Source organism: Schistocerca cancellata, chromosome 2, assembly GCF_023864275.1.
Source record: "Schistocerca cancellata isolate TAMUIC-IGC-003103 chromosome 2, iqSchCanc2.1, whole genome shotgun sequence".
NCBI lineage: Eukaryota > Metazoa > Arthropoda > Insecta > Orthoptera > Acrididae > Schistocerca > Schistocerca cancellata.
Genome location: NC_064627.1, coordinates 836,075,727 through 836,103,657, shown reverse-complemented (window position 1 = coordinate 836,103,657; position 27,931 = coordinate 836,075,727). Strand labels below are relative to the sequence as shown.

Sequence of the window (27,931 nt, the reverse complement as noted above, 5' to 3'; positions counted from 1 at the left end):
ACCTGGCTTAAAGCGCCTTTCAGCTTTCGTAACATGCACATGATAGTGTGCAAGCAGGCTACTTCCACATGTTCCTCGTCTTACCCAACAGGTTGTGAAGTTAACGTGCGTGCAAGTAATACATGCCTATGGAAGCTAAGCTTTTTCTCTAAGAATGTAATTAGTATCTTTGCGTTGATAAGGTTAAATGTATCTATTATCTGTGTATTTTGAAGTGTCGCTGTCAATGTTGCATGGTTATACGTAACACAATACAAAGGCCATGGAGGAATTTACAGAGGAGGATTTCAAGCTGCCGCCTGTGAAATATGAATGTGAGTGAAGACCATTGTATCCGAAAATGATCAGTCGTCAGTGGCTGGTGTGTAACAGCATTTCTATTTATATTGACAATGCAGATGCAGTCTGGATTTGGCTGCGTGTTATTGTTTCAATTTTGAAGTGTTACTAATAGGAGGTAAATATAAACATGTTATGACATGTTTTGCGCTGGGAAGAGTGTCATGCACAAGCATCTTTATCATACATCACAGATGTATTTGTATGTCGTATGTGATGGCAGCCCTTGAAAATCGCCGAAGATGCATGCCTTGATACAAGAGGCACTTGCCTTCAGAATACGTGCCGTGTTGCGTGAGTACCAGATTGTTGTATTTGTATTGCAATTACTTATTTTATTTAATAAATTGCAGCCAAATAGCCGTATACAGTTACTTTGCATAACATTTTACATTTTTATATATTCATTTATCGATTTCGCTCTTTTACTGCACAGTTCTATGTGATATCGTTCACAGGCTTCGTTACACAGTTCTCATACACATATTGTGGTTGGGTTGTGATAAGTTTTGTTTTTACAGATTAGATGATTAAAGCCGTCAATAGAAAGTCTACTTAAGACATGTCGCTGTTCGAACTTTGGTGCTGTCCATTGCTTCGGTGCCATAGAACTCGAGCCATATTTTTTCTCGTTTGTCCTCTGATATTCAGTTGCTTTCTGGAAGCCCTGGTGTGTGGCATCATAGCCTATATGGAAGTCTGATGTCTTCAATTAGGAATGTCTCTCTGTAGCAGGTACACTAGTCTAGATCTTGTTGTCTTTGAGAGACCTAGTGCTCTTTTTAGATAAGTCGATTTTATCTTTTCTAGTGTTTTTTAAGTTTTTTTTCTGTCAGGTGGTCCCATATAACCTCCATCTCATAGACCAGGATTGGCAAGATTTTTGTGTTGAATAATTTCATGATTGTTTCTAGAATGAGTAGGCGGATGTTTTTGATGTCCTGTATTGCTATTATTGCTTGGGCTGCACGTTCTGTTGTATGTTTTATGAAGCATTTGGCTGTTGGTTGCAATGTCACTCCTAGGTATTTAAAGTCTGATGAGATTTTTATTTTTTGTCCTCTGATGCTGATTTCCGCCTTCTTGGGTGTTTTGCCTCCTTTTCTGAAAATTACCATTTCTGTCTTTGTTATGTTTATGTGTAGTTTGTGTTCACTGCACCATTTGTCTATTTATTCAATGATTCTCTGCAGCTTCTGTATATCTGTTGAACTTAAGGCTATGTCATCAGCGTATGAATACGCATATACATATACATCTTCTTCACTTTCTCCAATTAGGAGTACTTCTTCAGTGGCAAGAATGTACAGCAAAGGGCTCATTGGGTCACCGTGTAAGACTGTTCGATTGCAGAACGGGGTTCGAAAAAAAGAGGTTGTCTGATATTGTGAGTAAGTTGTATTCGAGGATTGACTTGATTATTCTTGCCTGTACACTATCTTCTCCCACTGTGTTTTCCAGTTTTCGGACTATGAGATCTCTTTCTAGTAGGTCTAAGGCTTTGGTAAAGTCTATGAACACTGTGTAGAACATTTGTTTCTTTTGTAGCGCTTTGTCGATGTTGTTTAGAAGAAGCCTGACTACCGTAAGTGTTGATCTTCCAGATCTGAAACCCATTTGTTGTTCTGGGAGATGACTGTCCGCAGAGGCTTGGATTTTTTGTGTAATTATCTTTGAAAACATGTTGAATTGAGTTTTTTCCAGGGCTATGCCTCTGTACTTCTTTGGGTCCATTGGGTCTCCTCTACCTTTGTAGAGAACTTTTATTGTCGAGTGTCTCCACTGTGTCGGAATTCTTCCAAGTTCCAGACATTTGGTAAATAGTTTGGTCCGTGTGTGTTGGAGGGCCTCTTTTGCATCCTTTATAAGTTCATTATATATATTTTTGGGTCTTGCTGCGTTCTTGTTCTTCAGTGCTTTTATTACGTCTTTCACATCTTCTTCATTTAGAGGTTCCCATGTATTGTCTTTTTCCTTAGTTTGATGTTGATTCTCTTTCTTTGGGGCTGTTTAGATTCCTTGTTTGTTCAGTATCTTACTGAAGTGGTCTTCCCATTCTTTCATGTCTGTATTTGGTGTATGAGCCATTTTTCTTGGTCTTGCTGCTATGTATGGGCCTTTCTCTGCTTCTTCCGCTTCTCTTTTTGCCTCTCTTTCTATGTATTCTTTTTTCTTCTCTTCTATTAGTTTTTTGTAGATTCTCCTCTCTTCTGCGTACAGTTTGTATGTTTCCTCGTCGTGCTGGTTTCTTAATCTGTGGAGCGTTCTTAGAACAGTGTTCCTTGTGTGCTGTAGCATTCAGCATCAAACCATCTTTTTGCCGTCCTTGTTTTTGGTTTTGTTTATATCACTGGTCTTCTATTTGGTCTGTTGCTTTTTCAGGGTCTCCTTCCTCTATTAAAGTTTCTATTTGTGTTAATTGTTCTTGCTGGTTTGTTAATTTTTCTAGGCGGATTTTTCTTTGTGCGATTTGGTGGGTCTTTCTTGCTGGCGGTAATATGACGATATTTATTTTTATCTTCATTGGAATGTGCTTTTGTATAGGAGTAATGGAGTCATGCCATTTGGTTGAATACTTCCTTCTATTCCTCCTCTTGTTAATGCGATATCAATGGTGCTTTTCCCATTGTGGCATATGTATGTAGGTATCTGTCTATCGTTAAGTAGGGTGAAACCATCTTCTTCTAGCGTTTCAATGACTAGTTTTGTTTTATAGTTTTCTGAGTCTATTCTGCAGTTGAGATCGCCTGCGATAATGGTGGGTTTGCTGTCGCATTGTTTGATGAGTGTGACTATTTCGTCAATTATTTATATAGCATTTGTGTGCAGTTTAAAATAGGCTGCAGTTCTATTTATGTTTGCTGCTTCTACTAGCATACTATCTTCTTGTTTTATGATTTTTTTGGTATTGGTCATCCAGGGTTTCAGTAGGTTATATATTCCTCCCATGGGTTGTCCTCTTTCTCCCTTCTTTGCCATTAGGTGATGATTGTAGAAATCTTTATGTTGCCAGCTGTCTATCAGGAAGGTTTCTGTTAGAATTGCCAGATCAGAGTTTTGCAGAATGTCTGTTGGTGTTAGGTGAAGACCACTTTTTACTCCCTCTGTATTCCACGAGACTGCTTTTATTTCTTGCTCTTTTGGTTTTCATCTTAGTTTAGTTGAGCTCTGCTCCCTCTTCCATTGATCGTCTTGGGAAACAAAATCGACGTACTTTTATGTTTTCTGGCCAGAATTCTGGTTCTTGTGTGATTTGTAGCTTTTCAAACGGAATGCCTACTTTGAAAGCTTTTTTGTCGCCCAATGTGTGCAGTTCTTCACACTCTAGTTGTCCCATTTTTATTCTTATTACTTATTTTATGTATCTTCATTATCCCCATGTTATATGTACGTATGATTCATACTGTGTACATAGTTTGTCAAAAGAAATATTTTCATTCATGAAATAACCCCCCCCCCCCCCAATGAACCATGGACCTTGCCATTGGTGGGAAGGCTTGTGTGCCTCAGTGATACAGATAGCCGTACTGTAGGTGCAACCACAATGGAGACAATGGAGGGGTATCTGTTGAGAGGCCAGACAAACGTGTGGTTCCTGAAGAGGGGCAGCAACCTTTTCAGTAGACAGTGTAGATGATTGACTGATGCGGCCTTATAACACTAACCAAAACAGCCTTGCTGTGCTGGTACTGCAAACAGCTGAAAGCAAGGGGAAACTACAGCCGTAATTTTTCCCGAGGGCATGCGGCATTACTGTATGGTTAAATGATGATGGAGTCCTCTTGGGTAAAATATTCCGGAGGTAAAATAGTCCCCCATTTGGACCTCCGGGCGGGGACTACACAGGACGACATTGTTATCAGAAGAAAGAAAACTGGTGTTCTATGGATTGGAGCGTGGAATGTCAGATCCCTTAATCGGGCAGGTAGGTTAGAAAATTTAAAAAGGGAAATGGATAGGTTAAAGTTAGATATAGTGGGAATTAGTGAACTTCGGTGGCAGGAGGAACAAGACTTCTGGTCAGGTGAATACAGGGTTATAAATACATAATCGAATAGAGGTAATGCAGGAGTAGCTTTAATAATGAATAAGAAAATTGGAATGCGGGTAAGCTACTACAAACAGCATAGTGAACACATTATTGTGGCCAAGATAGACACGAAGCCCACGCCTACTACAGTAGTACAAGTTTATATGCCAACTAGCTCTGCAGATGATAAAGAAATTGATGAAATGTATGATGAGATAAAAGAAAGTATTCAGATAGTGAAGGGAGGCGAAAATTTAATAGTCATGGGTGACTGGAATTCGATAGTAAGAAAAGGCAGAGAAGGAAACGTAGTAGGTGAATATGGATTGAAATGAAAGAGGAAGCTGCCTGGTAGAATTTTGCACAGAGCATATCTTAATCGTGGCTAACACTTGGTTCAAGAATCATGAATGAAGGTTCTATACATGGAAGAACCCTGGAGATACTAGAAGGTATCAGATAGATTATATAATGGTGAGACAGAGATTCAGGAACCAGGTTTTAAATTGGAAGACATTTCTAGGGGCAGATGTGACCATAATCTATTGGTTATGAACAGTAGATTGAAACTGAAGAAACTGCAAAAAGGTGGGAATTTAAGGAGATGGGACCTGGATAAACTGAGTAAACCAGAGGTTGTATAGAGTTTCAGGGAGAGCATAAGGGGACAATTGACATGAATGGGGGAAAGAAATACAGTAGAAGAAGAATGGGTAGCTTTGAGAGATGAGGTAGTGAAGGCAGCAGAGGATAAAGTAGGTAAAAAGATGAGGGCTAGTAGAAATCTTTGGGTGACAGAAGAAATATGGTATTTAATTGAAAAGGAGAAAATATAAAAATGCAGTAAATGAAGCAGGCAAAAAGAAATACAAACGTCTCAAAAATGAGATCGACAGAAAGTGCAAAATGGCTTAGCAGGGATGGCTAGAGGACAAATGTAAGGATGTAGAGGCACATATCACTAGGGGTAAGATAGATACTGCCTACAGGAAAATTAGAGACACCTTTGGAGAAAAGAGATCCACTTGTATGAATATCAAGAGCTCAGATGGAAACCCAGTTGTAAGCAAAGAGTGGAAAGCAGAAAGGTGGAAGGAGTACATAGGGGGTCTATACAAGGGCGATGTTCTTGAGGACAATATTATAGAAATGGAAGAGAGTGTAGATGAATATGTAATGGGAGATACGATACTGCTTGAAGAGTTTGACAGAACACTGAAAGACCTAAGTCGAAACAAGGCCCCGGGAGTAGACAACATTTCATTAGAACTACTGACAGCCTTGGGAGAGCCAGGCCTAACAAAACTGCCATCTAGAGAGCAAGATGTATGAGACAGGCGAAATACCCTCAGACTTCAAGAAGAAAATAGTAATTCCAATCCCAAAGAAAACAGGTGTTGACAGATGTGAAAATTACTGAACTATCAGTTTAATAAGCCATGGCAACAAAATACTAACACAAATTCTTTACAGACGAATGGAAAAACTGGTAGAAGCCGACCTCGGGGAAGATCAGTTTGTATTCTGTAGAAATGTTGGAACATGAAGAGGCAATACTGACCCTACGACTTATCTTAGAAAATAGGTTAAGGAAAGGCAAACCTACATTTCTAGCATTTGTAGACTTAGAGAAAGCTTTTGACAATGTTGACTGGAATACTCTCTTTCCAATTCTGAAGGTGGCAGGGGTAAAATACAGGGAGCGAAAGGCTATTTACAATTTGTACAGAAACCAGATGGCAGTTATAAGAGTCGAGGGGCATGAAAGGGAAGTAGTGGTTGGGAAGGGGGTGAGACAGGGTTGTAGCCTCTCCCTGATGTTATTCAATCTGTATATTGAGCAAGCAGTAAAGGAAACAAAAGGAAAAATTCGGAGTAGGTATTAAAGACCATGGAGAAGAAATAAAAACGTTGAGGTTCGCCGATGACATTGTAATTCTGTCAGAGACAGCAAAGGACCTGGAAGAGTAGCTGAATAGAATGGACCGTGTCGTGAAAGGAGGATATAAGATGAACATCAACAAAAGCAAAACGAGAATAATGGAATGTAGTCAAATTAAATCGGGTGATGCTGCGGGAATTAGATTAGGAAATGAGTCGCTTAAACTAGTAAATGACTTTGATATTTGGGAAGCAAAATAACTGATGATGGTCGAAGTAGAGAGGATATAAAATGTAGACTGGCAATGGCAAGGAAAGCGTTTCTGAAGAAGAGAAATTTGTTAACATTGAGTATAGATTTAAGTGTCAGGAAGTTGTTTCTGAAAGTATTTGTATGGAGTGTAGCCATGTATGGAAGTGAAACATGGACGATAAATATTTTGGACAAGAAGAGAATAGAATCTTTCTAAATGTGGTGTTATAGAAGAATGGTGAAGATTAGATGGGTGGATCACATAACTAATGAGTAAGTGTTGAATAGGATTGGGGAGAAGAGAAGTTTGTGGCACAACTTGAGTAGAAGAAGGGATCGATTGGTAGGACATGTTCTGAGGCATCAAGTGATCACCAATTTAGTATTTGAGGGCAGCATGGAGGGTAAAAATCGTAGAGGGAGACCAAGATAGGAATACATTAAACAGATTCAGAAGGATGTAGGTTGCAGTAGGTACTGGGAGATGAAGAACCTTGCACAGGATAGAGTAGCATGGAGAGCTGCAGCAAACCAGTCTCTGGGCTGAAGACCACAACCACCACCACCACCACCACCACCACCACAACAACAACAACAACAACGAGATAACTTCATGTACACAATCTGACCATAACCTACAGTGATCTTTTAACGTGATTAACATGATTACAGACTCGGAGTAGGTTGAAGAGTTATAGCTATTACTGTGCGTAGGTCTTTACCATATCAGATGCATTTTCAAAAGAGTATAACTTCATTCATCCACCATAAATAATTTTGTACCAGAGGAAGATTGGTGATTGTCATTAACAAGTTTCGCAAGAGAGGAAATTTCCCAGGCTCTTCTGAGCTGGATGATGCAAGTTAACACCTGCAGAGATTCTACCCCATATGAGTGAGCTTGCTGTATGCTCTATGGCCAACCTTTCACCTTGTTTCCATTCAACTAATACACCTAAGAAAGCCAACTTCGATTCTTTGCCATCTCTATAGCAAATCTCATGTGTAGGTGTAACGTTTATGTGGTCAATGAATTGCTGCAGCACACTATTGTCCTGCAGCCAAGTTAAAATGCATCTTCTTCATGGTTGAAGATTCCTGGTAAATGGAGTGGAGCTGTGTTGAATGCTCATTCGTTGAAGTCCTCCATGAAAGAATTAGCAGCTGGTGACAACAGCAAACATATTGGTGTTATGTCAGTTATGAAATGATTGGCCAGTAAATCTTTCTTCTACTGTTTCTTTGATAAATAGGAAGGAAATCGTGAAGCTGTCTCTGGCTTCACCAAGGCTGTTCTTAGCCGCTTTTAGGTTCTTGAAACATTAGAATTCTTGACATTTTCACAGTGGCCAATTGTAAGTGTCAGTAATTGACTTAGATGCAAGGTTGGTGGATGCATACTGACCTATATGTTGTTTGCGATGCTACAGCAAGAAAGTTAAATCTGGTCTTGAATGGGCGCCACAACAGTCCTGGCTTCCAGCCCCCAAGAAAAATTAAATGGAAATGTAACCTGTAAAAGATCTCTGCCAGAGGGTCCCATTGATTTCGAATGTTGCAGCAGTTATGTTAAGCAGCTTATGTGGAGTATTGCTGAGCTGAAAAAGCATGTCAGAAACTGGAAAAAGTGTTAACACATTGGAGTGTTATAGTCATTGTTTTAAACTGCTGGGAATCTGTTTGAAATTAGATTGTGGGGAAACTGTAACAGAGACACAGGTCATACACTCAGCAGTTCACAGAAGCAAGTGTTTGTCAAAGGAAACTCACAGATGAATGATCCTGAAGTTTACTGCCTGTTTTGAATGGCACTGCAAGTCACACTAAGCAGCAAGTGCAAATGTAATCTGTGTGCACTGGGGGTTTACATTTTGTGTGATGTCTTGACAATATAAGCCAAACAATATGGTGTGTTCCTTGAGCATAAAAGTGGAAGCCTTACTAGTGTTAAAAATGTCAGATTTTGCCTTGGAGGTAGCTGAAGGTGGATGATAGGGACTGTCGTCAAGAACTTGCTATTTTATCTAAGGGCTCTGTCACAAGAGACTTCATAAATATCTCTACATCATATTCTTTAAGTAAAACAATGTGGGGTGGTACTTGTCTCAAAGCAAATATCTTCAGTGTCATTTCTGATACTTGATGACCTAATTATTCAAATTGTGTGTTTGTTGCAGTTTGTCACTTATGCGTATCTGTGACAGTATCTGGAAAACATGCCACAATAGTTTCCTAGAAGCCTTGGGAACTGAAGTTGGGCCCTCACTGCGAACGATACATGTTGAACACCCGAGTGTCGAGGTGCACAGTCTGGACGTTGACAAGAGAATGTGGTAGAACATTATTAATAGTCATGCTTTTAATTGTGGAAGAAGGTAGGTGGATCAATGTTTTTTAATTAAATTGTGGGACAAGGTAAGTGGATCAATGTTTAATAAATATATCAAATATGTTACTCTATTATTAATAAACATTGATCCACCTACCTTCCCTGTAATTTAACTAAAATCATTGATCCTTTTACTCAGTGTGCCTTGACAGTTGGGCATTCAGTATGTATCACCCACAGTGAGGGTGCGACTTTGATACCCAAGGCGTCTTGGAAATTACCCATGACACAATGAGTGTGGATGATTGGGGCATGTGCCAACATAAAATTCCTCTGATCAAGAATGAATATCTTTTGCAAAACTGTTAGGGCACAAAGGTAATTATACCAAATGCCTCTTAGAGATTCTAATACTTTGTACACAAGATGAATTTAGGAAGTATGATGCTGGAAAACCTTAAAATGATGTACATACCAACAAAATGTCTGTTGTATGTGGTATGCAATTTTCATAGCAACAGCTGAACTGTTATAAATTTTGACAATTCCCAGTGGTATTTTGGACTGAAGAGGCATGGCAAAGTTGTTATACATTGTTTTGAATGACTTGTAGGAATGATAGACCTGCTGATTGTATACCATATTCCATTTCAAAGGTTGTGAAGTTTTCCTCACTTCCTCTGGTTTTAAGCTGATTTCTATAGTAAGTTTTTAAATTTGGTCTTAGTGATTTTTTTGAAAAATGTATGTCACTCAAAAGTGCTCTTTTCTAGTCATGTTCTTCTGTACTAAAAACTGTAGCAATAATAGTAGGTGTAATTTATGGTACATTTCTGTTTCTGTAAATATTCAGATTGCAAAGTGAAACAGAGAGAACAGGAAATAACAAGACATAATGAGATGTAGGTGTAACTGCACACATGTACATACTGTTGGTGGGTATATAAATGAGTGGGTTTCAATTCACTCTCCCAAGTAGAATGACCACTGGAGTACATTTAGTGTTGTTCATATTTACATATTTAGTGGTGTTACCCGGCCTGTTACGGTATATAAGGAGCATGAACAGCATCACTTGTTGATTGATCAATGTGAAGGACATGGAGATGCAGCGTACTCGTGTGAGACCATGTTATCAGCACCTGACAGTTTGAAAGGGGTCTCACTGTGGGTCTCCATTTTGCTGGCTGGTTGACTTATGCGATATCGAGACTTTTGGAAGCATTCTGGTGTGACATTGGCTTGATGTTGGACTGCGTGGGAACCTGAGGGCAGACATACTCATCAAGGTTCTAGTTAACCATGTCTGACTACCACAAGGGAGGATCATAGTATTGTGCACCAAGTGCCTTGTAACCCCTTCACATCTGCACTTGCCATCTGAAACAAGTAATAAATTCTTTGCAACATTCTGTCATCCCACTCGATTGTTCAAAAAGTAGCAGCAGCCAAAGTAGAGAATTACTGTCCCATGTGTAGGCTGCTATAAACACCACAGCACGAGCAGCTGCATTTTGTGTGGTGCCATGACATGGAAGTGTGGTTTGATGAATGATATCATGTTGCATTCAGTGATAAATTGTGGCTCTGCACTATCAAGGATGACCATAGACAGTGAGTATGGCAGTGACCTGGGGAGAGGCACAGCAGTATTACGCCTGGTGTCATGGTATAGGGAGCCATCAGGTGTGATTTCTGGTCATGGATGGTAGTGGTTGAGGGATCTCCCGTGATAAACAACGATACATCATGGACATCCTGAATCTTCATGTCACTTGTTGTGCAACAATATTGTGGGCCATTTTTCAACAGTACAGTGATCTTCCACAAACGAGAGCGTGTCTATGAAATGTTTGCGTGGTGTTGAGGTATTCGCATGACTGGTGTGATCTCTGAAAGAATTATGGGTGGGACTAGATTGGATGTCAACTCAGTCCCAATACCAGTATCTAGGATATCGAGGCCCATTTACAACATTTAAAGGAGAGGATACAACAGGTTTCCCAGCCAAATCAGTTCATGCATACAGGTTGGAGGGACTGCCAAATCATTGATAAATGGGTCATACCTCTTCCGGATGCTTGACTTATTTTGTCAAGCAGTCTATATTCACTGAGATGACAAAAATCAAGGCTTAATGATATGCATATATACAGATAGCAATAGTATCGCTTACACAGGGTATAAAAAGAGCAGTGCATTGGTGGAGCTATCATTTGCACACAGGTGATTTATGTGACATGATTATGGCCACACGACAAGAATTAAGACTTTGAACATGGAATGGTAATTGGTGCTAGACTCGCGGGACATTCCATTTTGGAAATGATTAGGGAATTCAGTATTATGACCAAATTTCAAGCATTATCTCTTACCTTAGACAACCCAGTGGCAGACAGCCTCCATTTAACAATAGAGAGCAGCGGCATTTGCGTAGAGTTGTCAGTGCTAACAGACAAGCAACACTGCATGAAATACCTGCGGAAATCAATGTACAATGAATGTAACCATTAGGTCAGTGCGGCGAAATCGGGCGTTGATTGTCTATGGCAGCAGGCGACTGACGTGAGTGCTTTTGCAAACAGCATGATATCATATGCAGTGCCTCTTGTGGTCTGATGACCGTATCGGTTGGACACTAGATGACAAGGAAACCAAGACCTGGTCACATGAGTCCCAATTTCAGTTGGTAGGAGCTAATGGTAGGGTTAGTGTGTGGCGCAGACCCCATGGAGCCATAGACCCAAGTTGTCAACAAGGCACTGTGCATGCTGCTGGTGGCTTCTTAATCATGTGAGTTGTGGTTCACATGGTATGGACCAGATCCTCTGCTCCCACTGAACCAATCATTGACTGGAAATGGTTATGTTTGGTGATTTGGGACCATTTGTAGCCATTTACGTACTTCCTGTTCCTGAACAACAGTGGAATTTTTCTGGATGCCAATGCGTCATGTCACTGGGCCTCAGTTGTTCGCGATGGGTTTGAAGAACATTCTGGACAATTCCAGAAAAAGATTTGGCCACCCAGATCACTCAACGTGAATCCCATAGAACATTTATGGGATATAATCGAATCGAGAGGTCAGTTCATACAAAAAAATCTTGTGCCTGCAACACTTTTGCAAGTGTGGACAGCCACAGAGGCTCATGGGGTTTCCAACGACTTGTCGAGTCCATGCTACATTGGGTAGTAGCACTAAATTGTGCAAAAGGAAGTCCAAGTAATATTGGGAGGTATCCCATGATTTTTGTCACTTCAGTTTATGTGCCACCACACAGCACTTTGTGAGTGGATCAAGATTTTAGTATTTTGCCTGTAATGTTAGCAACTCTATTGAAGTTTTCATTTTGAAGATAAAGAATTTATTTTCTTCTATTCACTGATTAAAACTGGTTGTTTGTTGTGCTGCTCTTTGCATATGCTGGAGTCCTGTTTTTACCAATATTTTTTTATCCACCTACTGGTAGATTTTTCAGGCATCTTGTTTTTTGATGCAGCACAAATAATATTTTTCTTTTTTTTCAGATTTGGATCACACTGCAGATGTACAGTAAGTACATATTAATTATATGTAAAGTAATTCCATAAGCATGTAGCTAAAGTATAAGTTCTTCTGAATTGCTGAGTCATGGAATGCACCACATTAGGGAATGTCATGTAGTCTATGTGGAAAGGAAAAAAGAAAAAGAATCCAAGAGAATGGGCCAAAGATGTCATAAGCCCATTATTTTAAAAAGGGCATAAACATTAATCAACAACATTGGAAGTATACTCTTCCTATCATAGACTGGAAATAATGGAGTTGTAGAATAAAGACCAGAAGATCTTGTGCAACTACAGTTTGAAGATACGTAATATAACTACGCAACATACGTGGCTGCAACACAATTGGTATTCACAGTAAACATGAGATTCCAATGCGATGGCTGTAATGACAGAAGCTGTATGGCAGAATCTGTGCACCTATCCAGTGACACTCCATTACTGTAACTGAATGCAAGCACTTCCAGTGGCACGTCTGTAGTCACGCGACACCAGACAACAAAATGGCCACTTTGGTCACATGCAGCTTTAGTGTCATTCGACAGGCAATGGATACTGCTGTGTGGCTTGTCACTACAGCTGTTGGATTGTAATTGCACCTTAAGGTTGATTGTCAAGATTGCTAGGAGAGTGGCAGGCCGGAGTGGCCGTGTGGTTCTAGGCGCTACAGCCTGGAACCGCGAGACCGCTACGGTTGCAGGTTCGAATCCTGCCTTGGGCGTGGATGTGTGTGATGTCCTTAGGTTAGTTTGGTTCAAGTAGTTCTAAGTTCTAGGGAACTGATGTCCTCAGAAGTTGAATCCCATAGTGCTCAGAGCCATTTGAACCATTTTGCTAAGAGGGTGGAATGAATTTTTTCCTGCACAATATTTAAAATGTTGATAAACATACAAACATAATTGAAAGCGGAAATGCATTATATATTTTAACATTGAAAATACACCCCTACATGGTGGGTCAGAGAATCCTTGCCAGTGACTCCTGGGAAGCAAGAAAGGAACACAGTGAGAAGGGCAGCTGAGAAAGTGGTAGCGGGGGAGAAGATGAAATGGATGGAGGAGTGGACAAAAATGATGATGAGGGCAGTGAGGGTAGTAGGTAGGCTTGGTTAACAGTAAGAAGAGGTGCATGATGGAAAATGTTAGGATGATCACTAAAGAAGGAAAGTAAGTCCATAGTCAGTATTATGTACTCACATTGTCTCTATACACACTCATATCATTTTAATATTATTTGTCATATTAAAATTATTATTTCTAAGGTAACTATGATGTAAAAAAAGTACTGTGTGTCAAGCATGGTCTGATGTAAGAGAGATCAGATCAGATTAAATAACTGAAATAAAAGCCAGTGGAAATACGAAAGTGGACATTAGCAACCTGGGGATGTATATCAATGGATATCAAAATGAGCCTAACATGGATAGAAGTAGAAGAACTATAAAGTGTGTGAAAGCACGGTAGGCAGCTGGACTCAATAAAATACATGTGGAAATAGTGAGAGCAGCTGGCATTGTTGGATTGCAGTAGTTTTGTGATGTCATGAGAAATGTATGGAAGGCAGTAACTGAAGAAAGAAAAAAAAAAAAAGGGAATCAAAGGTATTTGAGAAGATCTTGGAAAAAAGCATGTGGTAGGTAGTAGACTAACAGAGGAACATTATGGATTCACACCAGGAAGGTCGACAGTGGATCTGATTTTTAGTGTAAGCCAGCTACAAGAGACTATGGATGTGGTAAGTGTGGAAGAAAGCAGACTCTTGGAAACCCATCAGTAAAAGGTGATTGGAAGGCTGATTATGATGAGAATAAAGGAAACATTTCAGAGAGGTATGTGTTACTTAAAAATCTTAACTATAATCTAGCCATAGGACCCTCTAACAAAACAAAGCATGCTCAATAATTGGAAGAAGCACAGGTCATAGCTGTCTACAAGGAGGTTAGCAGAAGTGATCCACAAAACTTCTGTCTGGTATACTTGACATCTATTTGTTGTAGAATCTTAGAACATATTCTGAACTCAAACATAGTAAGGTACTTCGGACAGAATGACGTGCTCTATGCCAACTAGCATGAATTCGGAAAAATATTGATCATGTGAAACCCAACTGTTTTCTGATGTGACATGGATCAAGAGTCAGGTACATTTCTGACTTACAAAAAGCGATTGACAGTACCACACCTACACTTAAAGTGTGGTTGTATGGGGTTAAGTGAAATTTGTCACTGGATTGAAGACTTTTTTGGTAGGGAAGATGGAGCATGTTATGTTGGATGGAGAGTGGTTGACAGAGGTAGAAGTAACCACGAATGTGCGCCAAGGTGTGTTGAAATCCTTTCTGTTCATGTTATACACTGAAGTGCCAAAGAAACTGGTACAGGCATGCATATTCAAATACAGAGATATGTAAACAGACAGAATGCGATGCTACTGTCAGCAGTATCTATGTTAGACAACAAGTGTCTGCTGCAGTTGTTAGATCGGTTACTGCTGTTGCAGTGCCAGGTTATCAAGATTTAAGTTAGTTTGAGCGATGGGACAGAGCATCTCTGAGGTAGTGATGAAGTGGGGATTTTCCAGTACAACCATTTCACGAGTATATGAATATCAAGAATCTGGTAAAACATCAAATCTCAGACCTCCATGCAGCCAGAAAAAGATCCTACAAGAACGGGACCAACGACGACTGAAGAGAATCATTCAGTGTGACAGAAGTGCAGCCCTTCCACATATTATTGCAGCTTTCAATTCTGGACCGTCAACAAGTGTCAGTGTGCGAACCATTCAACGAAACATCATTGATACGGGCTTTCGGAAATGAAGACCCACTCATGTACTCTTGATGACTGCATGACAAAAGCCTTACACCTTGCCTGGGCCCAGCAACACCCACATTGCACTGTTGATGACTGGAAACATGTTGCCTGGTCAGATAAGTCTCTTTTTCCAATTGTATTGAGTGGATGGAACTGTATGGGTATGGAGACAACCTCATGAATCCATGGAACCTGCATGTCGGCTGGGGTCTGTTCAAGCTGGTGAAGGCTCTGTAATGGTGTGGGGTGTGTGCAGTTGGAGTGATATGGGACCCCTGATAAGTCCAGATACAACTTTGACACATGACACATTGGACTTGGGCAATTCCAGCAGGAGAAAGCAACACCCCACATGTCCATTGTGCATTCTGGTGGACGTGGGCAATTCCAGCAGGAGAAAGCAACACCCCACATGTCCAGAATTGCTGCAGAGTGGCCCCAGGAACACTCTTCTGAGTTTAAAAACTTCCACTGGCCATCAAACTCCCAGACATGAACATTATTAAGCATATCAGGATACCTTGCAACGTGCTGTTCAGAAGAGATCTCCACCCTGTCATGCTCTGTTGTGGAAAGCCCATGTTCAGGATCTTGTTCAGAAACTAAATGCTGCTTTATTTACCATTAGAACAGTATCTGAAATAAGTGACAGTTCAACACGAAAAGTAGTCTACTTCGCATATTTTCATACGCTTATGTCATATGGTATTATTTTTTGGGGTAATTATTCTGATTCTGAAAGGTTATTTTTGGCTCAAAAACGGGCTGTTCGAGCTATATGTGGTGTAAGTTTGAGAACCTCTTGTTGACCCCTATTCAATAGACTGTGAATTCTGACACTGCCATCACAACATATTTTCTTTAATGTCGTTTGTTGTTAGCAATATTAGCTTATTCCCAAGAGTTAGCAGCTTTCACTCAGTTAATACTAGGCAGAAATCAAATCTGCATGTGGAATGCACTTCCTTGACTCTTGTGCAGAAAGGAGTGCACTATTCTGCTACATCCATTTTCAATAAGCTACCACAAGAACTCAAAAATCTTAGCAGTAGCCCAAATGCTTTTAAGTCTAAACTGAAGAGTTTCCTCATGGCTCACTCCTTCTATTCTGTCGAGGAGCTCTTGGAGGAGCTGAAAAATTAAGCAAATTCCAGTGTTACATTGTTGATTTTCTTTATTTAAACTTACGAATTGTCGCCTGAATACGTTTCTTATATTTCATTTTATCTGTTTCTACTATCGTGTTATAATTTCATGTATTGACTCGTTCCATGACCATGGAGACTTCTCCTTAATTTGGTCCCATGGAACAATAGATAAATAAATAAATAAGCATCTTGTCTGATCACCTGCATCCATTCATGTCCATTGTGCATTCGGGTGTACTTGGGCAATTCCAGCAGGAGAAAGCAACACCTCACATGTCTAGAATTGCTACAGAATGGGCCCCAGGAACACTCTTCTGAGTTTAAACACTTCCACTGGTTACCAAACACCCAGACATGAACATTATTAAGCATATCAGGATACCTTGCAACATGTTGTTCAGAAGAGATCTCCATCCTGTCATGCTCTTATGGATTAGTGGACAGCCCTACAGAATTCATGGTGACAGTTCCCTTCAGCACTACTTCAGACATTGAGTCAATGCCACATCGTGTTGCAGCACTTCTGCATACTTGGGGGGGCCCTACACGATATTAGGCAAGTGTACCAGTTTCTTTGGCCCTTCAGTGTGTATTAATGACGTTGCAGTCACTATTAATAGTGACTGCAAATTATTTAGGTGGTGCAGTTATATGTGAAGTACTGGCTGAAAAAAAAAAGCTGCACAAGTATTCAGTTGGACTTGAAAATTTTTAAGTGTTGTAAGGATTGGCAAATTGCTTTAAATGTTCAAAGAAATAAAGTTATGCACCTCACAAAATAAAAGAACATATCGTATGACTAAAAGACCAATGAGTCACATGTGGAAATGGTCATCTCGTACAAATACCTGAGTGTAACTATTTGTGGGATATGAAATGGAACACTCACATAGGCTCAGTCATATGTAAAGCAAGTGGTAAGAGTCCAGTTTATTAGTAGAATAATAGGGCAGTGCTATCAATTTATATAGAAGGTTGCATAAAAATCACTCGTGCGGCCCATCCTAGAATATTGCTAGAGTGTGCAGGATCCGTACCAAATACGAATAACAGGGGAGATTGGAAATATACAGAGAAAGGCAACACACATGGTCACAGGTTGTTTGACCTGTGAGAGTGTGTCACAAAGGTGCTGAAGAAATTGAACTGGCAGACTGTTGAAGAGAGATGCAGACTGTCCCAAGAAAACTACTTACGAAGTTACAAGAACAGTCCTTAAATGGTAGTTGTAGGAATATACTAACAACCCCTACATATTGCACTTGTCGGGATTTTGAGGACAAGATCAGATTAATTACACTGCACAGAGAGGCACTTGAGCAATCATTATTCCTGTGGAATTGAAAGAAGCACTAATAACTGGTATAATGGGAAGTACCATGTGCCATTGAGTTCAGTGATTCACAGAATAGGGACATAGGTAGAGTAGTAACTTTTACTGTTTATTTCTTGAGAGACTGAAAACTACTCTTGACCTGAAATAAAATCTCATTCACACAGCAGCATTCTTAATGGCACAGCTACTGAATGACGATTCGTTCTGCACAATGATACAAAGTTTGGATATGATAATGACGTATAGGAATAGTTATGTATACAAAATCAGTGACCCCTCACACTAAGAATAAAAATAAAACTGTTCTTAATTTCAGATATAACTTCAGGGTAATGCAAATAGCAGCCAGAAGTTCACAAAAATACTAAGAAAATGTGCTGTTAGGAGTGCAGCAAGTCCATTCAAATGTTATACCAAGCATATTACACTCAAATTACACATGCATTGGCAACATGGTTCATGAAGAAAAGGCAGGTGAGCAAGATTCAGGGTTGCTGCAAGATAAAAGTACAAAGAAATATGCTAGGAATAACGAAAATGGATATAGTAAGGAATGAGATGGTAAGAGAAATAGTGAATGAGATGTCATTGCAAGAGACCATAGAAAAGACAAGATGGTATGAATGTGTTAAAAGAATGGGAATTATTAGGGTATCAAGACAGGCTCATGAAATAACAGGACGCAGGAGACCTAGAGAAAGACAGACAGGGGATTATGTAAGTCAAAGACAGACAAGGGATTATGTAAGTCTGTAGTCTTTCATATTGCTTGTTATTGATAATAAAAACCTCTGAGTCAATAGGACGAGTCATATCCCACTTCAGACTTCTTCACAGCATGATAGTTAAACCCCTTTGCTGGGATCTTCTTCATGATTCCACCAGTGTCCCTCTACGATTGAACACTATTGAAAGACAGTGTTGCATTAACTTATAAAAGACTACTTTCCCGGGCTTTTTGAGAGGGGTGGTGGTGTTGGGTTAACAAGGGTAAATACTAAAAGCATATACTGACTTGGGGTATCCAAAATATTTTTATTGTGCCACTTTGGTTGTTTCCTGGTAACAGTTTGTTTCTTGCTTGTTGTGACTTGATATTAACTTACTCGATAGCAGGTAGGCACAAAGAAGTCTGTAGCTGTCATCCGTGTTGAAACTGTACTCATTCATCATTAGTATGACTGCTTAATGGACTTTTATTCTATAAAATTCCATAAATTCCTCTGGCAACAATCGTTGTTGTTGTTGTGGTCTTCAGTCCTGAGACTGGTTTGATGCAGCTCTCCATGCTACTCTATCCTGTGCAAGCTTCTTCATCTCCCAGTACCTACTGCAACCTACATCCTTCTGAATCTGCTTAGTGTATTCATCTCTTGGTCTCCCCCTACGATTTTTACCCTCCACACTGCCCTCCAATACTAAATTGGTGATCCCTTGATGCCTCAACAATCGTATGTTTTTAAAAATCCATAACCTGCTCACATTCTTCTTGTGCTCCATTTCTGCTGATCTTAGCTTTTGTCTAAAACATGAATGGACTTTGTGTTCTTTATGTGTCCTTCCAGATCTACAGAAGACCTGACAATACTCTAGGGCACAGTATTTGCAGGAAACCTACTTACATACAGGTATTTAGATGCTCCTTTGCATCACCAGCACCCAGTCCAGAAGTAAGCTGCTCTGAGCACTTGGTTTTTTGCAAGCATACCACATTAGTGACAGTAGGCAGTTGTGATCAAAGCTAAATTTTCTTAGAGAAGCATTAATGGCCAATTGCTATGATCTTTCCATAAATAGGGTCTTCAGATTACAACAACAACAACAACAACAACCTGCTGCACGTTCTGTAAGGTTACTGTTTGTGTCTAGAGTAACTGACAGCATAGGCAGATCCATACGAAGAATGGTTGGAAGACTATGTTCTTCAGTCGACACTAGATGAGACTATTATCTTGTGTCAGCTGAAGAAAATAGTCTTTCAACCATTCTTCCGAATGCATCTGCCTATGCTGTCAGCATAGGCCTAGCCTACAGCAGATGTGCTTCATGGTCTCTACTCTTTGGGGTTATATGAAGTTATATGAATTGGTGTAAAGGTGTCATTGTTGTCTGGTGAACTCATATCAGTTTCCATTTCTCCAGTATTTTCTTGCAGTTCAGGTGAGGAGATGCTTTAGACAGCTTAGGAAACCAACCCTGGTTTGAAACATGTGGCCAGACACAGCCATGGCCTTCACCCTCTGTCTGCATTGAGGGTAGAGGGCATGGCTGTGTCTGGCACAGTTTGCACCTCTTGACATTTCCCATTTTCCAGTTTTTACATTCCTGCTCAAAATATAAAACAGGAGCTGAAGTAGTTGTGTGCCAGTGAGTACGATCTTCTGATACGGTGCACCAGTTACTAAAGTCAGTGACTGCTCCTTAAGTTCTTATTGAACTGATACTTCCAGCACTTTAGACGAGTACCATGAGGCCTTCTACTTGTGCTCGCTTCACAATACAAAATTTGATGAGAAGGTATGTTATTCCTCATCTGACCAATCACATTGGCTTCTATACTGTAAATCTTTGCTTTCTGAAGAACAGTTGCGTGATATGAAATCATCCCATTTTGTGTTCATAATGTATCTCAGCTTCTGTTGGTTGAAGTGTTGTTTCTTAACATCGCCGCAATGTAGCGTTCAGGATTCACAATGGTAGAGCAGGGTAAGGACAAAAAGTGCTTGATACACCATTAATTTGGTGCATAGTATCATACACCATTCATTTCGTGCATAATATTGGAACTTTAACACCCTAATGTGTGAGACATCTAAAAGTAACATGAGCATTACATTTTCTGTTCTCTGCATCCATTTCCAACAAGAAATTAGTTGGTAATATAGTTACTAGATAAAGAAAGTGATCTATTTGTTCCAAAATATGCTGCAAATACATATACTGAAATCCAGAAAGGCTAGAGGTATAGAAATCCAGAAAGGCAGTTCCATTAGCAAGTACCTTCTTTTTTGAGGTTTTGATGATTAGGTGAAAACATTCATATTTGTGTGGCAAGAACATAGCACTGAAACCGGGACAGTAAAAGAATACATTGAAGAGCACGAACACCATACACATTGTAAGACAAAAAGGTAAAATTGGGAATTGCGGAACACCAAGGAGAATGTAACCAGGTTATTGACTTTAAGAACAAGCATGTGCTTGCCAGAGGACATACTATTTGTAAAAGGAAAGTGACTGAAGCAGTCAAAATGACAAATAACAAGTACAATTTCAATAGAGATGATGACTACAGGCTTCAATCTTTGTGGTTACCTCTATCATAGAAGTAAACACGGAACTACAGTAAGTGAGGAACATACGGAGACCAGGAAACAAGCAAGGCTGCACAACAATAACAATGTTTTGGGTTTCTCCTTCCCCTCCCCTTCTTCCCCATCAGTATCTGTTTCAGTATGTATGTAATGGATGACAGTTCATCAATAGCAGCCAGGAGATGTTCACTCGATAACTACACTTTGTAACTGAGTTGACATGCCTCCAACAGCTGCACCTCTGTTGCTGGGTGAAAAGTAATTGGTGAAAGTAGGCTATTTCAAATGATGATGCTCACACCAGGTTTACAGTTCAAAGCACTTTAATTGCACTTTGATATAAAATAATCTCCTGTTTATGGCCAGATTGAGACTCATTCACTGTAATTTAAGCACAGATAAAGGATAAGTCACGTACTGCACTTGATTGATGTCCTATAATGATGATTGTTAGATGGCAGTAATTTAACACTGAAATGACAGAAAAGTTTTTGTGTGGCAAGTAAATCATTAAAACATTCTCTAATTACTCCTTCAAGTATAACAGTCATATCAACACGAAAATCAGTGAACACAGTAAATAGCATTTGGAAATAACACAGTTCATGATCCAAAACTATCAGCAAAGTTAGCATTATTGAAGATTAACGCAGTTCATGAAACTAAGAATCCATAGCCAATCATTGTCAAAAGGTCACTATACAAACTCTTGGACGTGGAATTTAGATAAAACCTGGCACATTCTTATGACTTGTGATTTGTGCTAACTCTTCTGTGTACATTGCGCAATAATTTTTGAGCACAGAACTTGCTCACATCATACCCTTCCAGAGACTGACGCAAATGGCTCCCAGCAGACTTCCTTTTATAAGATGACATTAATTAAAAGTATATTTCTCTATTGCTTGCTGGAATTTTACAAGTTACAATCATACGTATGTTTCTGAACAAATGAATGGTAAAGAGAGATTCTTCTAAATGTGAACTTTTAGGTACAAGAATAATTGATTTTGTATTATGCTGTCTAGTTTGTCAAAATATAGGATTCTACTTCAGTAACAATGTTTTACATAAAAATTCTATTTACTCTAAAACTAAATGACTGCAAAAGTTGATAACATGTTTGCAGCATCATCTGTCTAGATACTTCAGTTATTTGTGTTTGCTTTTGAACTACTACTTCTGAAAGTTAGCAGTAGATATGTTTATGTAAGAACAGTGGTAATGAAGTTTTATAGTACTGATATTTGTAATTAGCACAGTTTCTAGGTAAACTAATCACACCAATGACCTATAATTAACCAAATGAATGTGATGGATAATAGTAAAGTTGGCTTAGCCCTGAGTTAATAATAAAGATTTTGGGTACCGTACAAATCATAAAAATAACACTATTAGAGATATTTGCAAAAAATAAAATAAATATAATTTTGGGGGAAGGAAAATGTAACATGGAAAGAATCCACCTGCTTTGTTATGCCTGTGAAACAGCACAGGCTTTTATAAGTGGATGTGAAACTCTTTCATCAGTATTCAGCCATCCAGGGACACCAGGGGAGCCCTGAAGAAGTCATAGCAGAGGAGTTGAACAGTCAAGCATTGAAACTTGAAGAGGAATAGGACATGGCCCTTTGACTCCGGTGATTTTATCATCAAAGACACATTGATTATTGGGCTGAAAGATTTTGTGAAGAAAAGAGGGCGAGACTGTGACAGGTGTAGAGGGAAGCATGGTGAGATGACAGGAAAAGTTGGTGAGGTTTACATTCCGAACAGACCCAACCATGAGCTGAAAACTGTAAATGATTGTCAAGACACTGTTTAAGTTATAGCAAAGAAGGTGAAGTAGTCAAAAGTATTGGTTTGGATTCAGACCACTACCTATCACTAAGTTCAAGGTTAGATAAGTGTTTATAAATAAGAACTAATATCACCCAAAGAAGCTGGGCTTATAGAAGTGTATCTGGGGGAAATGATTTCAGTAAGCTTTTGGGGAAAAAAACTACCTAAATGTGGGGAAAAACTTCAAATAGACAACATTCAGACGACTGCAGAAGAAACTATTCATTTTAAAAAGAAAATGGAAACATGGTCAGTGGAATGATAAGTGTGAAGAGTTAATTTTAAAGAGACAATGAGCTTAGAATCTCTGGAACACAAATAAAAATAAGAACAGGGAAAATTTTATAGAAACTGGGAAATTTGCCTAAAAAGGTCTCGAAAAGATCAGAGTACACCATATAAAAGATACTCTGTCAATTGAACCATATTTTAAGCAGAACAACTCGAGGGACATTTATAAAATATTAAAAATAGATTAAAGAAGTCCACACACAAAGCTTACAGTTTATAGATCCAAAAACTCACAAGACTGCATATAACAAATATCGGGAACTGAAGAATGTTTGTGGATCACTTCAAAGAACTACACAACTATGATCCACCAAAAGAAGAATTTAATTTCTGTAATATACTCAAAATATGAACAGACCAAAGCCACCATCAATAAAGGAATTAGAGAAATTATGAAAAAAACTTTAAAAGCAGCATCAAGACAAAACACTATACTCGGATGAGACAAGTCATGGGGTCATTCCTTGTAAACACAGCCCCCACCATTATGGAGCCACCACCAGCTTTCACATTGCCTTGTTGACAACTTGGGTCTATGACTTCATGGGGTCTGTGCCACACTCTAACCCTACCATCAGTTGTTACCAATTGAAATCTGGACTTGGGTGACTAGGCCATGGTTTTCCAGTTGTCTAGGGTCAACCGGTATGGTCACTAGCCCATGAGAGCCGCTGCAGGCGGTGTTGTGGTGTAAGCAAAGGCACTCGCATCAGCCGTCTGCTTCCACAGCCCATTAATGCCACATTTTGCTGCACTGTCCTATCGGATACATTCATTGTACATTGATTTCTTAAATGGGGGTTATCGGATACTGTGTAGTCCATGGTGACAGGTTATACCTGAAATTTGGTATTCTGAGGACACTCTTGTCATTGTGGATTTTAAAATATTGAAGTCCCTAATGATTTCCAAAATGGAACATGCCATGTGTCTAGTACCAACCACCATTCTGTATTCAGTGTCTTAATTCCCTTTGTGCTGCCATAATCAGACCAGAAACCTTTTCACGTGAATCACTCAAGTACAAATGGCAGCTCTGCCAATGCACTGCCCTTTTATACCTTGTGTACATGATAGTACCACCACTTGTATTTGTGTGTTTCATTGTCCTAAGACTTTTGTCACCTCAATGTAGTTGCTGAATTAGTGACATCTTAGCTCCTACAGAACCTTGGACAACAAATAGTTTACCATCAGAATGAACATTGACATTAATACATCCACAACATAAAAAAGGAAGAAAGCAGATCCTGACCATTATGATTTAAAAGATGTTCTCCATTGCACATTTGAAGAGTGCTGAAGGAATACTCAACTCGAAACTAAGAAAATATTGAGCAGGATTTAGGAAGCTAAGGTTTTGTCCAGAGCAGATACTAAATCTAAAGAATATTATAGAAATTGAGGAGGTGAAGACAGTGAAACAAGTGATAACTATTGTTGATTTTAAAAAGTTACGTGACTCAGTTGATAGAAATGTATTAATCATCATCATAAAGAAATTTGGACTTGATAATCAGAGATCTTCAAAAACTTTTAAAAGTTGGAGGAGTTCTAAGGAAACTATTGGAACCTAAAAGTAATAGTAATGCTGAATACAAATTAGGACCAGAGAGCTCTATTTGACAGTGGAAAAGCTAACTGACGTAATGAGGAAAAGAAGACTATAGTTTTAGGGGCACAAACATTGAATGGAAAGCAAAAGATTAGCAAAGGATATGTCCAACTTATTGAATAGCTGCAAAAACTACATGGCTTACTGATATTAACAAAGTTATGGAAAACACTAATTAGAATGGTCATAGTTGATAACAGGATACTTTTTAGAGAATCAACACAAAAGGCAAGATTTCAGAAAAGAAAAAAATAAGGAAGTGGACCCAGGAAGAAAAGGAACAACAGTCGTGAAGGATGAAGTAAGTCTGGAAGCAATGAAAATTAAACACAGAGAAGCGAAACCAAAGTTGAATTTTTGTGCCCTCCAAAATGGTTAGTTGATTAACATAGTAAATAAATAAATAAGTGAAATAGGTTAAGGGATATTCAGAAAGAGCGTAACAAGGGAGTGTTCCGTTGCCACTTTTCATCCCTTCAAAGAATGAAGTTATGAAAGCAAAGAAATAAATAGTAGAGCGCAACTGTGAGTCCAGTTTATCACCTAATGAGGAAGTTATTTAAAATGAAAGTGCACTTATATGCAGTCAATTTACAGTGTTCTTTGTTCCTTTGTACGACTGCATTTTAAGTGTCAAATTTACTTTCGGTGTAGTTATATCGGGGCACTTTGCCAACTTTTTTTTCCAGTGGCTTAATTCCACACCTGAAATGCAGTGTCTGATCATCAGCAAGCTACCCATCTGTGGTTACCATATCATCATCTTTATACTCCAAACATTTTTGCAGCCACAGATTTCTTAATAACTGGTTAACAAAGTGAGACAATTACATGTTTAGAGACAGCTTACATAGGGATAACCAATGGCACAGTGAACTTGGAGTACCTTTGCACACTGTTGTCATATCCTCTGGTGCATAAGTTGCTAGTTAAGTCAGTTGCTCATAAGTTGGAAGCAGCATGTGCCCAGCTGGTGGATGCTGTCATCAGCACATGACCAGTGTTGTTGCAGTGGTTGATCTCGGAGGTGGCACGTGGTTGCTGAGATTGTTCCCCCACACATCTGCTGCTCTGCATAGAAGCAGCCGAACATCTCAGCATAGGACAAGCTGTGATGTGCCAGATTACACTGTGGATTCCAAAACTGGAGAGATAACACAGAACCAGGCAGTTTAGAGTTTGCTACCCTATCAGTAGTGGAAGAGAGGGTGCTCATCTCTAGGCTGAAGCTACAGCCCAGCAGGAGGCCTGCTGGATGAAAGGCACTGAATTCACCACATTGGCCTTGGTACAAATTTCAGTGCTGCAGCTAGCAGCACTAAAGTCCCCATGGTGGGACTTGCAGTTCCCTAGAAATTTGTAGTTGTTACACATGTAGGCAGCGTGCCGTCACAGGTTCCTCCTTGTAACTGGATGTCTGCTGAATGAATTCATCTGTGAATCAGGGGCTGATTTGGGACCATTGGCTGTTGATGACTTAATTTGTTGTGCTCTTCTTGTTTGCCAGAGCTGTAACACTGTCCACTGTCCAACTTCACCCTTAAGAAATGCTAGCTAACTTATTTCCCTTTGTCAGATTCCAGAGTGAGCCTTCTAGCAGTGTAAGTCAGTCTTACTTCTTAGTGCAGGGTAACCACAATGATGGCAACTCTCTCCCTGTGACATGTTTTTCCATTGATGCCAGATCGTTCAGTGCCCCATAGTAGGGTGTTTTTCAGCACTCTTACGAGGCTTCTTGTGTTATCAGGAAAAGCATATTTTACCCAGCACAGCGTTTGAAGTGTAGCGACTGAAGCTCACAGTGAAAGCCCCATATAAGATAATGAGATTATGATCCTGCAAAGCAAATCCAAAACTGCAGCCTGGCAGAGAACTGATCAACTGTTGCTGACACAGCCATATTTCACATTTTGGTAAAGGGGAACAATCACCCCCTTCCATGCTCAACTGTCAGTGATTTTATTATAGTATTAGAAAGTTACTGTTTTACTATTTGAGAGGAATACAGTGAGAAGACTTACCTCTTGCTGTCCAAACACCACTTGCTGTAACCTTTGAGGCAGAGTTTCACGCAGGACTATCTTCAGCTAACTGCTTTGACAATAGTTAAATTTCAAGCATGTCGTAGTGGACCGAGGCCTCATTAATACTTACAAACCTGCACATAAAATCACTTTGATTCATTCTAAGTTTCTATAACTTGGCCATTAGTGTTCGTTCTCTCCGCACGCTGTACAAGATTGGAATAATAGAGAATTGTGAAGGTGGTTCGATAAACCCTCCGCTAGGCACTTAAATGTGATTTGCAGAGTAGCCATGTAGTTGTAGACTGTTAACATTCATAAATGCAGTCCAGAGACAACTGCTAGTAACTATTCTATATTAGCCTGCTTAAACTATTTTATTTATGCAACGTGTTTGTTGCTTTGGAATGCTTTCTGTACACTTCGGTTTTGTTTTGCTGTTTCTAGACAAAAGTTTGCAGGTTGTATGCAACCTGGGACAACCAGGAGATCCGGGAAAAACCCGGAAATTTTTTCATCCGGGGGAAAACTGGGAAAAACCCAGGAATATTTTAGAATTCTCGGGAATTTTTCATTGTTTTAGTTTTCAATTAAATTTTTGTATCTTTGAATGATAAGAACCGATACTGTAACAAAGGATATTACTTTATTTCTCTACTGCAGAATAATACTGTAGCAATAAAACATGAACGAGAGAAAAGAAAATGAAAATAAGACTTAAGTTGCAAAGGCAATGCACCCTGTACAACATCAAAACACAGTGCTCATACAAGTGTCTGCCAACAGCAAAATGTGTCAAAGGCGTTAGGAAGACTGTGCAGTGCCTCATGACAGCACATTGCCTCCGATGAGCATGACGTCACAACTGCTTACATTAAATTCGTTTGAGCAGTTGCGTAGTTGAGTCGTGCACAAGTACCTTCTCCTGCTTCTGGCTGCAGAAGTGTGGCAGTTAACTGTATAAGCAATAACAGCAAGCAGCCAGATGCTACCCGGAAACATTTTACTCACGCGCAGAAGCTGGCAGATTCACGCATGCGTAACAGGCCCGGATTTAGGGGACGGGTGACAAACCGTGGTATCTGGGGAGAGGGGGGGGGGGGGGGGCAGATTAATCAGATTCATATTCTTGACAAAAAAGACCTTGTTTCTCAAAGCACCTAGTATC

General features: G+C 39.6%; 1 protein-coding gene across 2 annotated transcripts in view; it reads left to right on the top strand.

Annotated features, from left to right (window-relative positions):
* Window positions 1-165: 165 nt before the first annotated feature.
* The window catches only part of LOC126162744 (protein archease-like), a 104,232-nt gene continuing 76,466 nt past the window's right edge, over window positions 166-27,931 (top strand). The window contains exons 1-2 of one of the 2 annotated variants that reach the window (XM_049919424.1): window positions 166-314; window positions 12,361-12,385. In XM_049919424.1, coding sequence (XP_049775381.1) covers window positions 263-314; window positions 12,361-12,385 — 77 coding nt within the window. In that variant the 5' untranslated portion in view covers window positions 166-262. The other variant, XM_049919425.1, reaches the window with a different exon arrangement.